The sequence below is a fragment of the Psittacula echo genome (genome assembly GCF_963264785.1).
Source record: "Psittacula echo genome assembly, chromosome: 3".
In the NCBI taxonomy this organism is placed as follows: Eukaryota; Metazoa; Chordata; class Aves; order Psittaciformes; family Psittacidae; genus Psittacula; species Psittacula echo.
The window spans coordinates 64,822,453-64,842,570 of NC_137736.1; the positions used below are offsets into that span (position 1 = coordinate 64,822,453).

At 38.9% G+C, this 20,118-nt stretch overlaps 1 protein-coding gene across 2 annotated transcripts in view; it reads right to left on the reverse strand.

Moving 5' to 3' along the window:
- Positions 1-4,546: 4,546 nt before the first annotated feature.
- Positions 4,547-20,118, reverse strand: part of CUL4A (cullin 4A) — a 39,880-nt gene continuing 24,308 nt past the window's right edge. For both annotated transcript variants that reach the window (XM_080614002.1, XM_080614003.1), the window contains 9 exons: positions 19,255-19,359; positions 18,168-18,278; positions 17,757-17,842; positions 16,628-16,735; positions 15,376-15,489; positions 13,849-13,954; positions 7,893-8,065; positions 6,883-7,035; positions 4,547-6,204 (listed from right to left, as the gene is read on the reverse strand). In XM_080614002.1, the coding sequence (XP_080470128.1) occupies positions 6,109-6,204; positions 6,883-7,035; positions 7,893-8,065; positions 13,849-13,954; positions 15,376-15,489; positions 16,628-16,735; positions 17,757-17,842; positions 18,168-18,278; positions 19,255-19,359 (1,052 nt within the window). In that variant the 3' untranslated portion in view covers positions 4,547-6,108. The remainder of the gene's footprint in view (positions 6,205-6,882; positions 7,036-7,892; positions 8,066-13,848; positions 13,955-15,375; positions 15,490-16,627; positions 16,736-17,756; positions 17,843-18,167; positions 18,279-19,254; positions 19,360-20,118) is intronic.

Below are 20,118 nucleotides of genomic sequence, written 5' to 3' on the forward strand. Positions count from 1 at the left end.
ACCCGGGCCCGCCCAGGCGCCATCACGTGAGCTGGGCGGCCCGGCGAGGGAGGTAGGCGGAGTCCCGGGAGGGGAGGGGTTTTGCCTGGTGCATCAGCCGTCACTCTGTGAGGAGGGTGGGGTTGGGGTGTTTGGTGTCCGCTGCGTGTGCAGAGCTGAGGGCTAGCGGGTGGATGTCTCCGTCCTGTGGGGCAAGCACATACCGAAGGGTGGCGGTTTGTGTACGGGGTACACGCATATGCAGTGCACCGTCATCTCAAGCTGCTGCAGTTCAGCGCCAGGCTCCTCTTGCTAACGGCTCTAACCTGCGGGCCTGGGGCTTCCCAGGTGCTGTTCTGCCGTGGGCTGAAGATACCCATGGCTTGGCCTCGGTGCGCTGCTGGCCTGCCACTAGCTGCCCATTCAGCTCTCACCTGCAGCAGGAATGTTTGGCAATGGGTGTTCTGAGGTTTGGGGTCTTTGTGAGCTGCCATAGGTCTTAGCTCTAGCTGAGGCTGAACGAGAGCTGTGAAAAACATCACATTCTTCAGCCTGGTTGGACAGGGCTTTGAGCACCCTCGTCTAGTGGAAGGTGTTCCTGCCAATGGGTTGGAACGAGATGAGCTTTAAGGTCCCTTACAACCCAAACTATTCTAGGATTCTATGATCAGGACCTAGGTAAGCCTGACCAGTGTTAGGCATTTAAATATGTTGCCCAGTGGGGAATGTAGCATGAGCAGCTGTGTGTTAAAAAGGAGGTAATAGAGGAGAATGAGAAATGGCTTGGGTGAGCAATTAAACCACCTAAGTTCTGTGTTGCCTCCAGAATATGTTTCTTACCACTAGGTTTAGAGGTGCTCTAAGGTGAGTACAGTCATCTCACACAGAACTAACTCAGTCCCAGCTGCATAAAAGTGCTGGAAGTTAATGGTCTATTATTTCTGAACTGATACATATATATGCATCACCTGTGTATAAAGATAAGCCACATATGTGTTCAGAGCCAAAACAGAGACTGCAATGACTTGTGGTTGCATGAGTAAAATTAATTGCACTTTCACATAGTTTCTGATGTTGTGTGATATTTTTATAAAAAAGGTTTTAAGAAATCAATTTTTTTTTTCTTTTCCTTGGGAAAACTAGAAAACAAGAGGTGAAGTTGTTCTATCAACATTCTCAGATGTTAAGCATAGTAACAGAAATGTCCAGGCCATTTGATTACTTTGTAACTCAATGCTCTTATCTAAGCAGTTAAGGGTATGCTTTCTTCATCTGAAACCTCAGAAGTACTTATTTTGCTACTGAAATCCTATTTCTAGTACTGTTGGAAAGCGTGCCAATGGCAGGGTGCTTCTACTTTCTCAGAATGACTGCCATGTCATCCCTCTCCTCCTTACAGTGTACTCCAGATTCATCAGCTCTGAGGCAGAATCATTAATGCTCCCAAGCCGCCTTCAAACATTTTTTTTTGGAACCAATTTGAAATGCAGTTTAGCTACTGCCAGTTGCTAAATTCAAGTCCAGCCCCTGTAAACTTGATGACCTTTCCCTAACGTTTGCCTCAGTTCACTTACGCTTTCCATTTCCCCAAACCATCCTAGAGTTTATTTGCTGTTCATGGTGACTTGGAGATCTGCCTTTCAATGCTGTTGCTATAAACAGACATTTCTTAATGCTGCATTTTTATCGGTGTGTTTTTAGAGATGGTAATGTTTTATTTTAGTTTGTTTGCTTTTCCCTGCAGCACTTCTAGCAGTCTTTAGTCTTGCCATGTATTGCCAAAAGCAGAAGTTAGTCAGCTTGAAAAGGGACAGAAGGAACAGCTCTGGACAAGCGTTTGAATGAGTCATCTGCAGAGGAGTTGAGGTTAATGGAGGTGGGACATGGGTTGTTCTCAGGTTTTGATCACTGTTTTTGGATCCTGCACTGGGAGTGGAGGAAGGTCTCTGGAATAGTTTAAGTCTGTTAGAAAACAAAATATAGAGAGGGAGACCCGATGTCAGGTTTAAACTTGCTGTGCAGTAGTCTGACCCTCTACTGGAAAATCGGTAGGCATTTATGAATTGAAAAATGGCACATGCTTGGATTACTACCAATTAATATACAAGTTGCATTCAGCAACAGCATTGTGGCAAGAAATCGTAAGTAAAGAACATACGGGTTCTGTCAGTGGAGAATGATGTTGATCTTGCATGCTGTGGATCATTAGCTTATTAAGCCTTTGATAGTGGTGTAGAGATTGCACAGTCACCAGTTTCCATGTCACTGCCAGTGACCCACTACGGGGTGCTTGTTAGCCAGCTTTGCTAATGGAGCAAGTCTTGTGCAACCTTGCTGACCATTTGCCTCACTGCTCAATAACTTGTCGGCTGACATCAATCAAACTTGATAGCAGAGTAAGACATAAACAAACATGGAGTTACAGCTTCTGTAAAAGCTGGCATGTAGACAGCCTGGAGATCCAAATTAGTGCTGTTACCATAGGCAATGAAGTTCATACACAGCCACTGCACAGTTTGACAGAGCTGCTGGCCAACCAAGATGAACATGGTTACAGATTAACTGTGGTACAGCTCCTGTCCCCTCTTCAGAGCCATGGGTGCAGAACAGCTGCTTATGGGGAAGAATATGGGAAATACCCAGGAGATCTAGGAGCCAATAGTAGGACCCAAACTGTTCTGCAATGTTGAGGCTGAGTGTTAGCATGGGAGACAGAGTAGACGGGAATTTTTACCAGGAAAGAATTGCCACAGAAACTGCTCAGTTTTTCCTGTGGCCTTTTGCTGTGTATTATCTGACTTCACAGGGTTACTTTCTTTCTGAAGAGACTTGCTAGGAATAGATAGCCAAGGTTACAGTAGAGAGTCTGCTCTCCACAACCAACCTGCCAAAGATCATAAACTTACTAATAGGTCTGTTGGCATAACAAATTAATGCATAAAGTTGCCTGAAAGGTGCGTAATAGTCCCTCTCCCTGCCCCCCCCCCCCCCCCCAAGATGCATATTACAAAAAAAAAAAAAAAAAGAATTCAAGAAGCTACAACAGACCAAGGGAGTTAAATGATAAACCTAGGTTCAGGTAGAGGAATACAGGGAAGCTGAAATGCAGAACTGAGATGAAAGGGCACAAGTAGCAGGCAGGAAGGAGGCTGGTGGTGGCTGGTAAGGAGAACTGCAATTGTCAGACTTGGGACGCACCTGCAAGTTGGCTGTCAGCCTGCATTCTCACACTGGCTTTCCCTCAGAAAACACTGGGCTAGGTGACAGAACATCACGTTTAGGAAAATTGCTTTTTAAATACACATATGTCTGGAAGAGGTACCAGAATGCTTATGTTAAACTGGAAAATTTCAAGTTACATTGAAAGGGTTTGGTAAAATTGGAGAGGTGCCACCTGTATCCTGGATTCCTGCTATTTTTGTCATTCCACAGCAGCTGCTGTACGATTTGTTCAAGGACACTGAATTGCCAAGATTCACATTTTCAAGACATCTTCTGAGCATAGACGTGCTACAGAGGAAATCTGTTACTTTGCTACAGCCCAGTGTCTTCAACACTGCGTGATCTTCCAGCAAGAAATGTTTAGCAATTTCTGACCTGTGAGCACAAATATACTCAAGGTGATGAGAACCCAAATAGCTGGCATCAGACTAACAACTGGCTGGATGCTCAGCCAAATTCTGTCACCTCCATCAAAAGGCAATGAAATACAGCTGGTTTGCTATGAAGCAGTGATTATCATGCTAATGAACTAACCAGTTACCCATTTGGTTCAGAAAAATGCAAACTCCCAGGAATTTGAGGAAATCAAATAAAAAATGAAGACTTGAGAAAAAGAGAGTCACAATCATCTGGCCTTTCAGTCTCTTTCACTGCTTTTGAAACTGAAGCTACTTTCAGACCACGAAGAGTAAAAATCTTTGGAGATCATTACATTCTCTGTGGGTCTGGGGGGTAAAGGGATGGGTGGAGATCAGCAGCTGGATAAAGGAGAATGAAACAAACATTCCCACAAGGTAGCAGAAGGGCAGAACTAAGCAGAAGAACTCTCTGCACTACTGCTGCTTGAGGTTATTTGAGGTGAGGGGTTATACAGTAGGGGACTGAAGGGACACATCACAGATAGGCAGGCTTCATTATTTCCACTGCTGGTGGAACAACTCATTTTTGATTGCTGTATGAGAGTAATTTGGCCAAAGAGTTCTAGTCTGTGGTAATTAAGAAAAACTGCACATCTTAGCACTTTTAATCAATTAACACTGCATTGTAAGGCAGAACCATTCCAGTCATCTCTAGGATAACACCACTGCTTTTAATCTATTGTTTGAAACCACTGAACCGGGAAAAGGAAAGGTGGTACATTTACTGCTTGGTATCAGTTACTGCATACCTCTGCCAACCTTCTGTGAGGATAAAGCCTCTGTCCATTACATTTCTGTGAGGCACACACTCCTTTTTGTTTTAAAAGTCTAGTGAAATGGAGCTGCTCCGCTTCTACGTGCCTACAAAGTGAATTACAAGGTGAATGGTATAATTCACACTAAAGAACAAACTGCACAAACTGAAGTACGATATTCTCACAAAGGCTAAGAAATTAATATTTAATATGCATCAAAGATTTTATTTGCATTAACTGAAGATTCAAATATTAAAATAAGTCTACCTTAAATTACAATATTAAATACGCTTTAAATACAATAAACTAAATGTGTTTAGTTTCTAAACACAAAGGGAACAAAAATAATTCGGAAGAATGTAATACAATTAATGACACCAGGTGACAGGATAAGGACTTTCAGATGTAAATCCACAAGATGTCAACTCTCAGCGATGTTTACTTTAAGAAGAGGTGGTGGCCTTTTAATTGATGCACAAACCCTGTATTACATAAACTCAGTATGGTATCTCTCAAGAAAAAATATTGCTCAGTTACATTCTCATTTATGCCATGCTCAAAACTCCTTTGGTAGCTCTTTTTCAGAATGAAACACACCAGTATGCAAATCCAGAAAAATAAACAGTCTTGTTGCAACTCTTACCACAAAAGATGTCTTCCTTATAGGTACAGTTATCTAACAGATCCACAGTGTCTTTCATTCTTGAATTCAAATCAGCTTACATATATACAATATGAAACAAAGTACTCACAAAATCCTTAGTCTTTCAAGACAAAAAACTATGCTTTCACAAGATTGAGACCATAAAAGTCTTTTTAAAAAAAGGGGTTTCTTTTTTTCAAGTGGAGCACGCTGTACAGTAGGTTCCCTGTATGTTATTTTCAAGGCAAAACTAAATGTTACGGCCGTTACACAAAGTGATAAACACCCGTTGCCCTAAAATGAGGTAGGGCCTCTTGACGCAGATCTAATCTTTGCCACCCAAGCCAGCAGAAGTAGTAATAAAATGATAATCCATATCTTAGTTAAATAATCCAACAACTCACTACACACATGAACACAGTTGTCCTCTTGGCACTTCAAGGATCTCACTTCAAAACCTGATTTGTCCAAACCAGACTGAAGCTCATAATCATTTGAAAGAAAATTAACTGAGCACAAAGTGAAGGGGTTTCATGGTGCGTAATTTCAAAAAGTCAGTGTATTTCAACAACACTGCTTGTACATAAGTGTTCATCAATGAAAGGTTTTAAAAAGTTACCGCAGTTGTCACTGTAGCTAAAGAATGCAGCATATAGGGTCTTTACAGATGCAGTTAGGAACATGGAAATGAAGAAACCAGACTTGCATCCATCACAAAGTATTTCTCACACAGGTAATTTTACCTTTCCATTCAACTTCAATGACACTGTTAAACAAAATTGTAAAACTAAATTTTGAAGAACCCAAAAGAACAAGAGAGTAACTAAAAGAAATAAAAACATGATACTTAAAATTAAGTAGTCCTGATGAGGATGATCAATTAACATGTCATTTTGCTTCTTTTCCACAGCAGTGCATGCAGCTGGTTGAATAATATACATCAACCTGAAATCTGCTAAAAGGAAAGTCTGGAACAGCACAGGTATTTGGTGTCCTGAAGATATAATATGCATGATTCTTGTGGGAGTTTTTTTGCGTTGTTTTTTTATTATTTTATTTTATTTTTTTAAATAAAAGGATTTCTTCTCCATTAAGCAACATAGTGGTACTGATTAGGGTTGTCTTTGTCTCTCTCCATATAGTCTCTGTCAATGAGAGATTCAATCCTCTTTTTCAAGTCTCCAGGCTACAAGAAAAGATGAGATTAGTTTAACAGTTAGTAATATAAATGCAAATATATTTCATTTTAAAAACTAGGAATGCTAACAGCTCCATAAGATGTGCCATAGTAAATATCTAAATATAATTTCCTACTGATAGTCTGGCTTATTTCTGTTTAAACAGTAATTTTAATACCTTTCTTTTTGGATTTGATTAAAACATATTTCATATTCCAGTTCTGGTGTCCCCAACATGGAACTGTTGGAGCAAGTCAGCCTGGAGAAGAGAAGGCTGTGTGGAGACCTAATAGCAGCCTTCCAGTATCTGAAGGAGGCCTACAAGGATGCTGGAGAGGGACTATTCATCAGGGAGTGTAGCAATAGGACAAGGGGTAACAGGATTAAACTTAAACAGGGGAAGTTCAGGTTAGATATAAGGAATAAGTTCTTTACTGTGAGGGTGGTGAGGCACTGGAACAGGCTGCCCAAAGAAGTGGTGAATGCTCCATCCCTGGCAGTGTTCAAGGCCAGGTTGGATGGAGCTTCGAGTAACCTGGTCTAGGGGAGTTGGAACTAGATGATCTTAAGGTCCTTTCCAACCCAAACCATTCTATGATTCTTACTCTTATGGACAAGGTGAATGGAAAAATATATTATATATTCTTAGATAATCATTGGAAGGTTTGAAAATCAAAATCAGTTACCTTTACAGGAAATTTCAGTTGATTATACAGCTCAGAAACAAGGAGATTATGACCAAGAGTCTTTCTCATCTTCATTATTCGTACGATTGCAGCATCAATCTGGTATTGCCTGTCTTGAAATACTCTTTCAGTTGTGCTGACCTGTTCCTCGACCTAAAGAACAATACAATGCCACAAATCAGATCGCCTTTTATTGCTATTTTTAATCAATTATATTTCTATAGTTAACCTTTACAATGAAATTAAACTCATGTATCCTTATTCATCTTTGAGACAGACTCCTGCATTACTGCATGCTAAGAACTGTGATCCTGAAGCATACTGCTAAAAGCAAGCCAAAGTTAAGAATAATATAAAGAAAATAATATCATCCATCTTATTTTAATTCTATTTGATAAATTAAACAAAATCTTAAGTCACTTCAGATTTTTGAGAGAACACAATGATTTGTCAGTCCAAATACAGCAGTCTTTTGTATCAAACTGATCAGCTCCAATTTGACTTTTTGGGGTTTTTATATGCAAAGGCAAAAGGAAAGAAGTCAATGTTCATTAAAACATATTATCTTGTGCCAGGAATTGGTATTCAAGTGCAACAAAAACATCCACTGCAAAATCAGGGACAACCCTGACTTCAATAACTCCCATACCCGCTAAATAAAGAAGTGAGATGATGACATTTGCTTCATGAGTTCAATATAATACCAACACTTCAGCCATACCACAGAAACTTCAAAGATGGACTGAAACACCTACAAGATTCTACCAGTTTTAAATAGAGGCATTTAAATTCACAATCATAGGAAGGAACCTAGAAAGGGTTTTTTTTCCAATTTCAGTGAGACCTAAAATCTTTAGTGCCTCTGCAAGTCATCCTGACTACCAAAAAATTAAACACCTGTTTCCTTTCTCCATATGCAAAAAACTACGAGAGGAACTGCAGAGATTCTGTCCCTCCAAGTGGGACACACAGATAAACAAACAGAATGAATGCAAAAATTAAATACATACTGTTTCTTTCATTTGGATTTGGTTGATCTTTATTCTAAACAATTTGTGCTTGAAATCACCATTAAAGATGAATTTATCTCCATCTTCTACATCCTTGCCCTTTGGATTTTTAATCAATACTCGTGCTTTTCCACAAGCTAAAGACTGCAAGGTTCTTCTTAATTCACTGTCCTCTGTGAAGAAGTTCAGAGTTGAGAGAAAGAAGAACAAAGCATAACATGAAGAGTTTTATCTAATTAATGTAGAAATACATTTGAAAAGTCACTGGTTTTATCTTAATACCTTCTTCCAAATAAGTTCAAATTAGGTAACAACTGACAGCTGTCAAACTTGGGTCTCACATCCTTGACTGGCAAGTGCCAAGAGTGTGCATGAATTGTACCCATCAGAAAGACAGACATGGACTCACCTCAGTGAGCTTTCCAACCAAAAGGAGTTTCAGAAAAGAATTCACATTAACATGAGCCTGGTTTTATTTTATCTTGCTTGGTAGTAACAAGACATTACAAGAAAAAAAACACTGATGACAAGAAACTCAAGCCACCCATTTTACAATTTCATTACGATTTTTAACACACCCTAGAAAACATATAATAATAATTAAAAACCCACAAACAAACAGAAGTTTAAATTAATAGGGAGATGTTTTACGTGAAGGTAGAGCTCGCACCTATTATAATCACAAACTTCCCCCCTGACAGGAAATAGTAGAAACAAGCCAGTGAGCAAAATTATATTTACTACAATTTAAAGCTAAAAGCATTTGGACAACAAAATGAAGTCTAAAATAGTCTCATAATTGTGTTGCAAAGTCATGTATCAAGATTTTGCATTCAAACACCCTCTGCAGTCTCTAGAATACTTTTACTCATAATATAAAATTATCATCAAATGTGTTGGATCTCTTGAACAGTTTTAGTCTAAAAATTGAAAGAAAGGTTTTGCAACCTAGTGCTGAAATGCAGTGTAGCTGAGTAAAAGATTAACACTATTACTGCTTCTAAAATACTTTTAACTTTCACAGAGTGACCTTTTTTTTTAAAGTTCCAGCTGTTCTATGATTACTAAAAAAACCCCTTTAAGCTACTTTGACTAAATAGGTATTTGTGATCTTTCACAATTTTTCAGGGGGTTTCACCTTCAGTAAATGCAGATTGCTGAGCTGTGTTTCTGTCCAAACAAACAAAAAAAAAATGCTTTTCCAAACACTCAATATGCTTTGGAGCTTTGCTTCTGCTTGGCACGCTAAGTCTCAGGCTACAGTATGCCAAAGGGAAGAATATCACTCAATCACTGAAGTAAAAACTACAGCTCCTAGTAATGCTAGGAGAAAGGCAGGTAAAACCACAGAGTGTATTTGGACAACACAGCTCAAAGAAGCATGGTTACCAAAGAGCAAGTAACTATTCTTTCTTTTGAGCGTCAGTTTATGGATTTTATAACTGTATTAATGTACCAGGGACAATCTCATCTCTTTAAATTGTAACAGTGACTGCAGAACACAACTTCCAGCTTATGGCTAGATGAAGACATTATCCATGATGCTTATATAGTAAGAGATCCACAGGAACACATTAAATAAGCAGAATATAACTTAAGATTACCTTCATGGTGTTCTCAATGAAAAATCAATGTGCATGCAGGAAATTGGGAGCTGACTCAATTTGAGTTGATCTGACATTTGACAATTAAGACCTGCCATTAATCTTAGGCAGCTAACTTGGTTTCAGTTGAGAACAACCACATTGTACTTTACAGGAATCGGATCAAAATGCCTGTTCACCCAACATGAGTTCTTTGACTTGGCTAGTAAGATAGAGAAGCCAAAAGGTGCCTCAATTCTTGTGCTGTGAGAGCTAGTGAATTCACTATTCACTGCCTCTAAGCGATTCGTAATTCAACAGACTTGTATTTCGTCCTTTTCACCTCTCTCCGAATTATCATGCCCCAAGTTTAAGAGATGAAGTCTCCACCCTCTGCACGGGAACTGTTCTATACCTGCTGTATTTCTTCTTATCCTTTTTTGTCCTTATCTAATTCTACTATACACTGTAGATATGGGCTATCCTGAAATTTATGAAGTATCCAAACACAAGCACACACACAGCATAAAGGTCCTGTCTGCTTTGTTCTCAGTTACTTCCCCAGAAGTTACCAAGATGCTGTTTGCCCTTCTGATCACTGATGAACTTTTCTTTCTGATGGATTTTCTTTCCAGGGGACACAATGACAGCACAGCTTCACTCCTGCACACTCACACCTAACAAAGGCAATCTCTGACATGATTAAGGTTATTCCCCTCACCCAGCTCCTGCCCCAGGTATTCATGAACACTGGATGCCATTTGATCTCCTAATTGTTCAACAGTGCGAGATCCCTTTGTGACTTTTTTTACATGTTTCAGATATGACCTTCCTAAGGTATCAGCATCAAATTCTATCACATGAGAGTATTCATCTTCTTCAGGTCATTCGTGGCCACGATGAATAATACCTGGGGATCCCAAATAAGAGCTTCCTTTCTCTATTTCACTATTTTAGAGCTTGTGAGAAGCTCTTATCAAGAACTTTCAAAAAGCACAAATATGGTTTTGGATATGCTTACTGACTCTCTCAAAGAATTTGAAAGTAAAATCATATACCACATAAATTATGCTGGCTCTTCCCTAGTATACATTTATCCATGGGCCTGCCAATTCCATTCCTCCCAGTACAGGCTGGCTACCCTGCAATAATCTGAAGAGTTACCCCACCAATGTAAATAAATAAATAGATTTAGCATTGCTCTTGTCAAGCTTGCACCAAGGATCACCTGAATAATAACTACAATGGATTCCTGTAAAGCATCGGGGTGAATACTGTTCAGTTAGTGGTGGTCTAATTTACTGTGTGATTTACTCATCTGTTCTAAACCCTTTACTGACACTTCAAATTGCAATATTATATTCTGCCCTATGGTATTTACACAGCCCTCTGAACTCTTCTGCAGTAAACAGCAATATGCAAAGAGTGGGTAATCCCTCATAATAGTGCCTCAACATAAACACATATTAACTAACGGAAAACTGCGCAAGACTTCCACCACCTCCCAGAAAAAGCTGGTACATGTGAACACCAAAGTAAAGGAAGTGGTTAGGGCCAGTTCTTCAGAGTTGGGAGGTTCAGTGTCTCTTTCAGTATTTAGAACTGAAGAACACCCACCCTGGGTCAGAAGGTCCGTCTAGCCCAGCACCCTGTCTTCAGCAGTGGCCACAAGCAGATGAGCATAGAGAAAAGCTAATACAGCCTCACACTTCCCTGCTCTTCCTCCTCTCCTCGTCCTACTGCTCACTAAGTCTACAATCACTTAGGGCTAAGAGACTTCGTAAGCCAGAGGTGGTTTCTACATGTTGAGAAACCTTCAGTGCTTTGCTCTTCCCTGAACCTGTCCTGTTGAACTTTTGGTCTAGTTAGTTTAGTCCTAGCATATACAACTGATCCTTCTAATGAAAGCTGTCCCATGTCTTCCATCTTTATTCCCATTCTCTGAACTCTTCTCAGATCCACCATTTTATTTCTAGATGGTGGAGGGAGAACTCTGATAAACCCTTACAGACCTTCTAAAACCTTAAAATGTGCCAGCGATTTCTTTTTGACTCCTTCTGAATTTAGATGGAGCCCCTTCTTGTACATGTTCCCCCTGTTTCAAAGGCTTTCCTACTTTTCAGTGGCTTTCCTACTTTTCAATGGCTTTCCTACTTTTCAATAAATCTAGGCCCTTTTCAACACATTATTTTTTAAGGCATAGGTTGCAATTCTGCCTGTCTGTCTACGCCTGCACCTGGTGTTTAGAACATTTAGAAACAGTTTCTACGGCAACCCAAATCCCCAAGTTTTGCCCTCCAGGATTTTTACCATGTGCTACCATTTGTAGCCATGAGCCAGAACCTCTGGTTCATGCTGGGTGGTGTCTCAGAGTCTGTTTGCCAACACCTCTGCCCTGAGCGGTCAATTCACCAAGCAGCTGCATCACAAATTCAGCTACCTTTTCTAATAACTGAATCACTGTTCTTTTCCAACTACCCAGGATACCAAATTTTGGCAGGGTACCACTGAGCAAAAGGATCATCCTAGTAGCAAAGCGCAGTGTGGGATCTATTTCTGACACCATTTCTGGCCATAAGAATTTCCTCTTCTTTAGAAGTAGGGGGACTGCTAGGTGGGAATGGGACCTCTCTAAAGCAGCTCCAAATGCCTTGTGTAGGTAGAGAAGACAAGAGATTTTAATGTCATCCATCCTGACCCCATGGGAACTCTGTGGATCCTGAACTGTCCTTACTACCAGCATTCCTACACTACTTCCCCGTATGGGAGAGAAACACAGACATGGTGCAATGACATAATTTAGGTAGATCCCAACTATCAATTTCAGCCATCTGCCTTGAAAAAAGTCTATTGAAATCCTTTCTATTGTGCCATAATGGAATGGATTTCCATGCAGCAGATTTTATCTGTTGTTGTCAGGCAGCCAGAATGCAAGCTCCAAGGTACATCAAGACAAGATGGGAAAGCAGGATCTGGATCATACTTGCGTGAACTTATATTTGTTCTGTAACCATTGTACTCTGACCTAATGAGCCTCTCTGGACTATCCTGATGCTTATTCACACTGGCATGTGTTTTCTTCAGCTCCCTTAGCATTAATGGTGTGGATGACTAAGCAACTTAAGCACTGATGCTGAGAAACTGGAGCACCCAGGCTGTACTGCCTTCTGCAAAGCACTGTTCTGAAACAGAGGGATTCTTGATATCCCCATTCTACAGTATTTTAGTAAATATATTTACAGTATTTTAGTACTTGCATGGGTTCAAGTACTCTTTCAGCAGTTGCTCTATTAGGTTGATCTTAATATTCAACATATGAAGGACTGGTGGGTATGACCTGCTGGTTGCTGCAGAAGTTGCAGAGTAAAGAGATGATAGTATTACCATTTTTAGTGCCTAATGGCTGTAACTATTTCAATAAAGTGTAAAAATAAAACAAATTTTAAAAAAACAAACTAAACCATCCAAGAGCATAAGAACATAGAAGGCAGATGCTGCAGGTGATTAAAAGAAAACTATCCTTTTCCTCAGTTTTCTTTGTTCTTTCTGCTTTCAGGTTTCAAGCAGCTAACAAAGCCTACACCCTACAGGACACTGCTCTCCTTAACAAATCAGACCTCTTGCAAATGGGGCACTCCTGCAACAGGAATGGAAAACAGGTGGGCAAGTTCTCTGAACAGTTAAACTGAAAATACTCTCTTGAATCACCCCAAAATGACAGCATTCCACAGAAGATCATTTTCAAAACACAGTATTTGAAACTGTAATAGAACTAAACCAAGCTGTAGGTTCGTCTTTATCACCACTTGAATTTTACGAATTGCAGTGATACATTTTGTAAACCTAATAGGTTGTTAGTAGCACCATATGCTACACAGCTCTCACTATTAATTTTGTGAAGCTATCTACATTAAGAAGTAGAAGCAGGGTGTTTTCCTCATCTCTTTTAGGGTCTACATGCTATTGATCCAGTTTGTTCTAATGATCACAGCAAATTTCTTAAAATTAGGCCTTTACATATGCTGGGGAGGGACTACTCATCAGGGAATGTAGTGACAGGACAAGGGGTAATGGGTTCAAACTTAAACAGGGGAAGTTTAGATTGGATATAAGGAAGAAATTCTTTACTGTGAGGGTGGTGAGGCACTGGAATGGGTTGGCCAGGGAGGTTGTGAATGCTCCATCCTTGGCGGTGTTCAAGGCCAGGTTGGATGAGGCCTTGCGTGACATGGTTTAGTGTGGGGTGTCCCTGCCCATGGCAGGGGGGTTGGAACTAGATGATCTTAAGGTCCTTTCCAACCCTAACTATTCTATGATTCTATAATTGGCAACCACTCGATGAATAAATTTAAGAATCAAAAGTACTTTCCTACCTACACCAGTGGCCATTTTAATTTCTTCGAAACTGAATTCATCTCCTTCATTAAACATAAGCAACACTAATGTCTGAAAGAGCGATACTTGAAATTCTTTCTTTCCCTAAAAAAGAAATATCAAACAATTAGAGGTAATATTCAGAGCATTTTCTATTGTATCCTCCAAATCTGCCAAGTTACAGAAGCTATACATTCTTTTTTCTAATTTTAGAAGAAGAAATGTGCATTTTTAGAATGCCTGGCACACAGAAGAATCTGCCTGAATGCAGAACTGAGGAAGCAGGATATTTTTAAAACCTCAGATTTTTTTGCTCCTCTCACATTAGCAATACAGCACACAGCAGAAGCTCATTAGAATGGCCTTGTATTTACTTGACATCATTTACTTCACTTTAATTACAATACATGAAATTCTGGCTTTGCTGCCATCAATAACGAATCTCTTCATGCTTCAACCAGGCTTCATTTTATGGAGGTGAAGAAACTAATATAAAAGAAATCTTGGTGTTGGATCAAATATGAAAGAAACAAAAGATAATTTTTTTGTTTACCATGATACAGAGTGATTGTATTGTCAAGTAGCACAATATTTGTACAAACAGGCAATGGAAAGGAAATAGCTCAAACTCTTCAGAAAGCTGTAAACACCTCTGTCAATCAACAGCTACAAACCTATCCATCCTACTGTTGCATAACACCTAAACCTCTGAGTTTCAGTTACAGTGAGTTAGCAAAAGAATTCAAGGGGGTTTTTTGTCTTTGCTGTCTCAATTAAGCTGCATTATTAGCTAGGCAAGATATTCTGTGAGACAAAACAAAACCACATTAAGATACAGTGTGGTTATTTAAGACTTAAATAATTCGACAAGCATTTAAATTTTAACCATTTAATCATTTTAATTTTAATCATTACATGACTAATACCCTTCAGTCTCTTTTTGTATCAGTGAAGCATATTGAAAGTGCCACCAGTATTCTATGATTAAAACAAGTCTGTATTTCCATTTTCTTCACTATAAGGGTGTTGAGACACTGGCACAGGTTGCCCAGAGAAGTTGTGGCTGCCCCATCCCTGACAGTGTTCAAGACCAGGTTGAACAGGGCTTTGAGCAACCTGGTCTAGTGGAAGGTGTCCCTGCCCATGGCAGGGGGTTGGAACCGGATGATCTTTAAGGTCCCTTCCAACCCAAACCATTCTGTGGTTCTATGATATTAAAAATAAAAAGATGCTACATTATTTCTCTTTCATTAATTTCCTGGTTTTTACAACTTATTTTATTCAAATGAGCAACAATTCCTGTCAAATAAATACCAGTATCATATTGTTGTCTCCTGTTAGCCAGGTAGTATTTCAGTTTAATTATAAAAAGCCAACTTTCTATGCAAAAGTAACAATATTGAATTGTGACTGTCCCTCTACAAAAATGTTACTACCTTTATAAAAAAATACATTACATGACTAGATTTCCAATAACTCACTTAAGTTTCATCCCAACAGGCTAAGCATTAAACAAGCAAACTTACTTCCTTAAATTCTGCCTTTAGCACAGCATGTCCTAAAGTGGTCTGCCACTGAAGCTTTCGACCACTGTGTTTTCCCAGGTAGAAGGTTTTAAACACCTCTTGAAGCTTTATCATCTGTAAAGCAAAGTGAGATAAATGTTTATTAGGATTATATCAGTACAGTGATGCTGGATTATTTCACACATGTAATTTCTTTATTCTCCTCAACAATGTTTCACAATGAGTGGTTTTGTATTAAAAACTAAATCCAAAGTGCAAAATTCTGCTCTTAAGTACACTGGTACTATTATGCATGAAGGAAAGTCCTGATTCAAAACCAGCTTTTTATTTCTCCCTTTTTTTGTTTGTTTGTTCGCTTGTTAAAAAGTAAAATAACCCCTTGTAAAGGCTTTTAAACCTTAAAAATAAATACAAGCTTTGTCCTGGACTTTGAATCTGACCGAGAGTGTCATAGAACAAAAAGCATACCCTCTCACACCTACACACTGACTATTACCATCTGCTCCCAAGTTCTTCCTTCAGATTGTCCTATACAGAATCAAGTCTGATTCCAGAACTTTATACCCTCTTACTTCCAAGTAAGGGGTTTTTTTACACCTCCATTTTCATGGCGTGTTGCTCAGGTTGGATGCTTCCAAAGTACTCTGCTACAGAGGAAAAGATGCCACAGGAGCAAGAATACAAAAGCTTCCACATCAAGCAAGATATTGCAGAAAATAGGACTCCAAATCCATATTTCAACTTAAATCACTACTGACAGAAGCTTTGCAAATATCTCTCTACTTGGAAGCAATCTTTTTTCAGGCAAATGCCATTTAAATGCAGGGTTTTGTGTGGCACATTGCAGAGAACAGAGGAAGGATATTACTGAAGAAAATAATGTTCAGTAACATAACTATTGGCTAGATCAAAGTGCCTAACCAATGTAGTTAAAGATTAACTAAATTACTGCCCAGTTTTAAACTTCTAAGTGCTTGACTGCAATGTTAAGTAGGACACTGATTTTATTTTAATACTCATTTTATATTATTATTATTAAGAAGATAAAACCCCCAACACATTAATTGAAACAATAATCTGAAAAAAAATATTGTATCCACATTATAGTTTTTGCAATTTTGACATCTGTAAAATGAGATAAATCCCTTAAATGACTAGCAGAAAAACATTAAATGAAGGGCATTAGTTTACTTTATGATAGTGATTATAATTCTGCTCTATAAAGTGCATTTGGAAGAATTTAAACACTAACCTCTGAATTTAAGTGGACTTCCATAGGTGTGTAAGTTGGCCAATATCCCATAGTTAATATATTTACTGTCAGGTCTATATTTCCTGGGTCACTTTGGTTCTGCATATACTGAAATACAAGAGACAAAAATCATTCAAGTATACTGTCTGCATAATTAGAAAACATATATACTTAAATTAGAAATCTAAAATGAGTATAATGCTGAAAAGTTTCTACATGACACATCCTTGAACAGACATGCTCTACCAGGATCTTGAATGACAACCTAATGTCCTCCTCCTGAATCTCAAAACACAGCAAGTGGTTGAAAATAAGAAGAAAAGAACAACATGCCTTGAAGTGTCCTAGACCCCTGTCTTTACACGGTATTAAGGTTGAAGGAACTTTAACCACATGCAAATAAAGCGAAAAAAGAAAAAGCTTTTGATCAGAAGCCAGGACAAGAACTATAAGGTCAAAAGGATCCCCTGGCACTTCCACACCTGTTAGACGAAACATTTTCATACAATTTGAGTATAGCATCAGTCAAGCCAGGCTGAAAAGTCTGGGACAGAAAAGTCACTGGAGTATTTTATTACAGGAGCAGGTGTCCTGGGACAGATCTGTATCCCAGTATCCTGTCTTCGGTAAGGCCCCAAAAACAGGTACCCAGGGAGAAGTACAACAACAGAATGAGCATATACAGTATTTCCTCCAAGCATTCCCTCTGTCACTAACAGATCGGAAACTTCGAGGCTGAGACATACATGGTTTCTGTGCACTCAGCAACCTTCACAGAGTTTCTCTGGTGTGGATCATTCACAAAGAATTCATCAGAGAAGCAACAGTTTACAGAATGAAGGGGCATGGATCTTAAAGAATGTCAGACAACTAAACTACTATGTGGTAATCAAACTGTGATTTACTTAAAATGGAATCAAATAGAACGGCAAAGAATGTTTTCTCTGAATAGATATACAATAAATAAATTCTCTTCTATAAACAGAACTGTAAGTAGGACTCTGATACTACAACCAGGGCCTGCTCAAAAGCTGTTCTGTTTAATTTTAGCTTAATCCAAGGTGTAACACTATTAAGTGCCTCCCCATCACTACTGAAAATTCATCACACAAACAGAAGTTAAATGTACCTGCTTAAACTGAACCATGACATCTTTTGACAGTTCCATGTCCTTGAACATGCCCTCCAGTTTGCTGGTAAAAGCAGCACCACATTCTGTCACACAAATTAAAAGCAAAGATCCTACAGTTACAAAGCAGCACAGAACAAGCAATAAAAGTTTAACCTGAGACAGCTGAGCCAGATTTGTCAGGTTACCGAGTACCCACAAATAGGTACATGTTGTGAGGATTTTGCTCATCTATAGATAAATTAAGTGAACCAGTTACATATCTAAAAGGTCAGTCCAAAAGTTCTTGCTGAGCACAATGAAAGCTGTGATATGTTCAGCTATTACTTAAAATCTGGTTTGTCACTTCTTAAATCATAAGATTTACATGCCAAAGAGTAATAGAAATTTAACTCATCTGAAGGTGCCTACCATGTTTAAGCTTTGACAACATGGACTTCTCAGCATCTACTGATGCACTTTTTCCAACCAGCAGTCTTTTGGCCAAGTCTTTCTTATAAAATGCCTCAAACACATCTTTCCCTGTATGGAAATTGAGAAAAATAAATACAACTGAAATCCGACAATCTATTTGCATCACTGCACTTCAGGTTTATGACACAAGCCTTTCTCATGACATGTTGATCAGCAGAACAATATTCACTATGCAACAGTGAAGAAAAACATATAGGCAATTTGTTTTCTTCTTATATTTTAATTATTTAACATATTTTGCTGAATTCTTTCTTTTTCCCCAGGAACATGGGCTATGGGCTGCCTTGTTTTTCCCACTGGATCAGCTGCAAACCACATGAAACTATTCTGGGGTTCAGAAGAACATTCTCCCTCCAGTAGCCCAATATATTAAAAAAAAAAAAAAAAAAAAAAAAAAAAAAAAAAAGTAAAATAAAAAAAAAGGTTCCTATGTACTAAAATATATATTTTAAAAGCCTAAGGTGACAGAAGTCTTCTCACTTGGTTTGTGATAGCCTTTTGAAATAAAGAAGTCATACAGACACGCACAAGCTTTCACACCTTAAACAAGAACTTCCACCAACATTTTCCACTGATAGCGCAGGTAGATATAACAGAATCATAGAACTGCAGACCATAGTATGGTTTGGTTTGGAAGGGACCTTAAAGGTCATCTAATTCCAACCACCCTGCCATGGGCAGGGACACCTTCCACTAGAGCCTTATTTTCTCCAGGCTGAACATCCTCAACTCTCTCAGCCTGTCTCCATAGCAGAGGTGCTCCAGGCCTCGAAGCATCTTCATGGCTTCCTCTGGACTTGCTCCAATAGGTCCACATCCCTCTTGAGTTGGGGGCCCCAGAGCTGGACCAGAGCAAAATCATGTGCTGTCCCTCCAAGAGATATTGGGGTGGAAAATCCCTCCCATGAAGACCAGGGCCTGAGAATGTGATGCTGCTCCTATCTCTTACATTCAGAGGAACACAGTTCTGCTAGTAGCAAGGAAAATAGTTTTAATTGCATCAACAGTGAACACTATTTCTTACCATGAATGAATCTAAATATGATCATGATTTTGTCAAGGATTCTTTCCAGCTCTTCATCTGTTGCTTCTTTATTACCAGCTCTTAACTTGGAATCCACATATTTTGCTACAAATAAATAAAATAGTTTAACTGCTTTTTTTAAAAAAAATAACCTAAAATAACCAACTTAAGCATCTCCCACTTGAAATATTACTGTATGTTAAATGTTAAAATATAGGATAAGTGTTAAATTTTCTATTTTTCGTTTTCCCATCCCTCTGTGCAGTGGAACGATAGAGCCCGACTGTATACTGCCCTAATGAAAAAATATCACAAAAAGGAACTGTCCAAGAAAAAAAATGAGTACAGTATAACCAGTAAAAATAATGCATTAGAAATTCCCACATTTTATATTATAGTCATAGCAAGCACATTACTTATTGAAAGACAATGTTTTGGAAGTGTACAATGCATACGAATGTATTTTATGAGAAACAGAAACAGACAACACAAAGAGGACTGTATTTTCTGTAGACCTTCACTGTGTCCCTTATGCTCCTTGGCAGGAGCATACCAAAATCTAATCTGAAGCAATGCTTTCAAGTTAGTAGCTTCAGAACAGCAAAAATATGGTTAAGCCATGAGTTCAGCTAACTATTTATTAAGCCACATTAGTATCTTTATATTTCTGTGTTAGAAGGAAGCCTTTGCAGAAGCTGAAACACCACAATGCACAAATGACAGAGGCCTGTACCATGGCTTTGACCTGTATCCCTAGGTTGTGCAATTTGTCCTACATAAAGCTGGTTTTAGAAGGAAGCCACAAAATAAGCTGAATAAAGGCAAAAGAATGTACAGAGGGAAAAGAACCAACAAAGGAGCAGG